This window comes from Rhagoletis zephyria, unplaced genomic scaffold, assembly GCF_001687245.7.
Source record: "Rhagoletis zephyria isolate East Lansing unplaced genomic scaffold, Rhagoletis_zephyria_1.1 Rzeph_scaffold_10672, whole genome shotgun sequence".
Lineage (NCBI taxonomy): Eukaryota > Metazoa > Arthropoda > Insecta > Diptera > Tephritidae > Rhagoletis > Rhagoletis zephyria.
In genome coordinates, this window is record NW_016167749.1 from 13,528 (window position 1) to 16,649 (window position 3,122).

The 3,122-nt window shown below is 41.2% G+C and overlaps 1 protein-coding gene across 1 annotated transcript; it reads left to right on the forward strand.

The window, feature by feature from the left end:
• The first annotated feature begins 751 nt into the window (after positions 1 to 751).
• On the forward strand, positions 752 to 2,875 carry LOC108376571 (innexin inx2). The gene has a single exon (XM_017632789.1). It carries the CDS (start codon positions 1,771 to 1,773, stop codon positions 2,866 to 2,868), a length of 1,098 nt encoding a protein of 365 aa, XP_017488278.1. The 5' UTR covers positions 752 to 1,770; the 3' UTR covers positions 2,869 to 2,875.
• The last annotated feature ends 247 nt before the right edge of the window (positions 2,876 to 3,122 follow it).

Genomic DNA, 3,122 nt, shown 5'->3' on the forward strand with positions numbered 1-3,122 from the left:
TTTTTTTTTTTGAACCAGCCTAATGTACAAAAATGTAAATTTTATCTAATTTTTTTCTTAATACATCTGGTAGCATTCTCTCAAACTCAGATTATAACATTTTTTCAAGCATTTGGCATCGCTGCCTTTACGTCAACCCAAATCCTGTTCCTGCAACACATTTGTGTTTTGTATGTATGTTCATATGAATTACAGGTAACAAACTCATGCACATGCATGTAGCTAATAATGATAGTAGCAGCATGCAATAGTAGGACAGAGATGTCAAAAGCCACTCAAAATCCGCAAACACCTTTTTTAAAACACTCAACTCAAAAACTGGTCTAAAAATGAGTGGCTATCTACGATGTGCTTTCACAACTCAGAGCATCATAATTCAAAATGGGAGTAAGCGACAGTGTGATGTGGCGCGCATTGCAAATTGTCAAACTTGCATGAGAATTACTTGAGTGGATTGTAAAGCTAAGCTTACGCGCTTACCGAAGACGAATGGCTCCAAACTGGCTTGACACAGTGCGGCAGTGCTCGTTAGCAAAACGCGCAGATACTCACGCACACAAATGTAAACAAAAAACCGTGTGTTAATGTATGAGTGAGCAATGGCGCGCTGCTGGCAACAAAAACAGCACTAATACAGCCACAAGTCCGGACCACTACAACCACATGTCAATCAAGCCACTCGAGCGCTGGCAAACAACTCAAACTCCATGGAATGACGTGCTATGCCATCTGAATTAGTCTATCAGCTTGCCTTCGCATATACAATAAGGCATTTTTGTCGTCGTCGTCGTATCTTTGTATCAGCGCCCGGTGGTGCTCGCAATCAGCTAAACAGTTTTAATTTTCTATCCGAAGTGTACGCTGTGTGCCGCGGTGCAACGGCGTAGTTACTACATAGTACAAAGTGTGTTCAGACGGACAGACATACTTGGACCAAGCCAAGCCAAGCCAACCAAGAACAAGGGCAGGCAGACAGACAGGCCCCCCGCCGTATGAAGTGCAAGTGTGAATGTTTATCGTCGATATCCACAACAAGAATCAAAAAAAAACACACACACACACAGAGAATTATTGTTCAGTGAATATTAAAGCGATAATCTAAACAAATCCAACGACGTTGTCGCTTAATATTGGGAAGTGGTTGCCGCCGTGCGTGTGCGCTCGCCGCTGAAACGAAATTTGCAACCCTTCGAAAAAAATACTAGAAATAAAAGTTATTATGAAGTAAACAATAGTTTGTTGTGATAATTAAGAAATGTCGATATGCAAAAATGATCTGAGAACTGTTTGGATCAAATGTTGAAAGAACTCTGAATAAAAGCTTTGTTATGCGTGTGGAAACTGATTTCCGAAATTTACTACTGATCGTCACTGCCAGAGTAACAACGGCGAAAACCACAACAAATACGTGAAATCTTATGCAAAACCACAGCAACGCGAATGCTGTGTGTGAAAGTATAATTGGAAGGAAAGAGTAAAAAATCGTTAAATACAAAAGCAACTAAAAAAAAAAACAAAACATAACACAACAAACCGCATACCGCAAGCAAACGAGAGTACTCAATACACCAACGAAAGTATTACCAGCGCGTTTCCGTTACTGCCTCTTTCGAATCATTAAAATTGCACTTTCAACATTCCCGAAACAACAAGTCACTCGCTCGGTACGCGCGCCTGTGTCGCGAATCCTTTTTAAAAATATAACTTTAAACTTTACTGACTTTTATAAAATAAAAAATAGTATCTACGTTACGTTAATAAACCGACAAAATGTTTGATGTATTCGGCTCCGTCAAGGGGCTGCTGAAGATCGATCAAGTCTGCATCGACAACAATGTCTTCCGCATGCACTACAAAGCGACGGTGATCATATTGATTGCCTTCTCATTACTTGTCACGTCGCGTCAATACATTGGCGATCCCATCGATTGCATTGTCGATGAAATTCCGCTCGGTGTTATGGACACCTATTGCTGGATTTACTCCACATTTACTGTGCCCGAACGTTTGACGGGCATCACAGGACGTGATGTGGTACAACCGGGCGTCGGCTCACATATAGATGGCGTGGATGAAGTTAAGTACCACAAATACTATCAGTGGGTGTGCTTCGTGCTCTTCTTTCAGGCCATACTATTCTATGTGCCGCGCTATCTATGGAAATCGTGGGAAGGTGGACGCCTAAAGATGCTTGTTATGGATCTCAATAGCCCGATTGTGAATGATGAGTGTAAGAATGATCGCAAGAAGATACTTGTCGAGTATTTTATGGGTAATCTGAATCGGCATAATTTCTATGCTTTCCGTTTCTTCGTTTGTGAGGCGCTAAACTTTGTTAATGTTATTGGCCAAATATTTTTTGTGGACTTCTTTTTGGATGGTGAATTCTCCACATACGGTAGTGATGTATTGAAATTCACCGAAATGGAACCAGATGAACGTATCGATCCGATGGCGCGTGTCTTTCCGAAAGTCACCAAATGCACATTCCACAAATACGGTCCATCTGGTTCGGTGCAAAAGTTCGACGGTCTCTGTGTGTTGCCATTGAATATTGTGAATGAGAAAATCTACGTATTCCTGTGGTTTTGGTTCATCATCTTGAGCATATTGTCGGGCATATCGTTGGTCTATCGCATGGCTGTTATAATTGGTCCCAAACTACGTCATCTGTTGTTGCGCGCACGTTCCCGTCTGGCCGAGAGCGAAGAGGTTGAAGCGGTGGCAAATAAATGCAATATTGGCGATTGGTTCCTGCTGTATCAGCTGGGCAAGAATATCGATCCATTGATCTACAAGGAGGTGATAGCGGATTTGGCGCGCGAATTGGGCGAACACCCGAGCAGCAAGCAACCATTCGAAGCTTAGTGGTCGCAAATGGGTAGGTAAGCGGGTGGAGCGAGAAGTGATAGAAATAAGAATATTAGATACGTATCTTTGTGAAAATATTTACTGGTATGTCGCGAAAGAAAGAACGCAAGTTATAGTATTTCGTCTCGAATAAGCATAAGGATCTCTTAGCAACCTAGCATTTATATTAGCGAATTTGCATATGTAGTGTACAGACTTTAGTAATTTTTAATTATTTTGAAATTAAACTTTAAAGTAAAAAAAGTAAAATA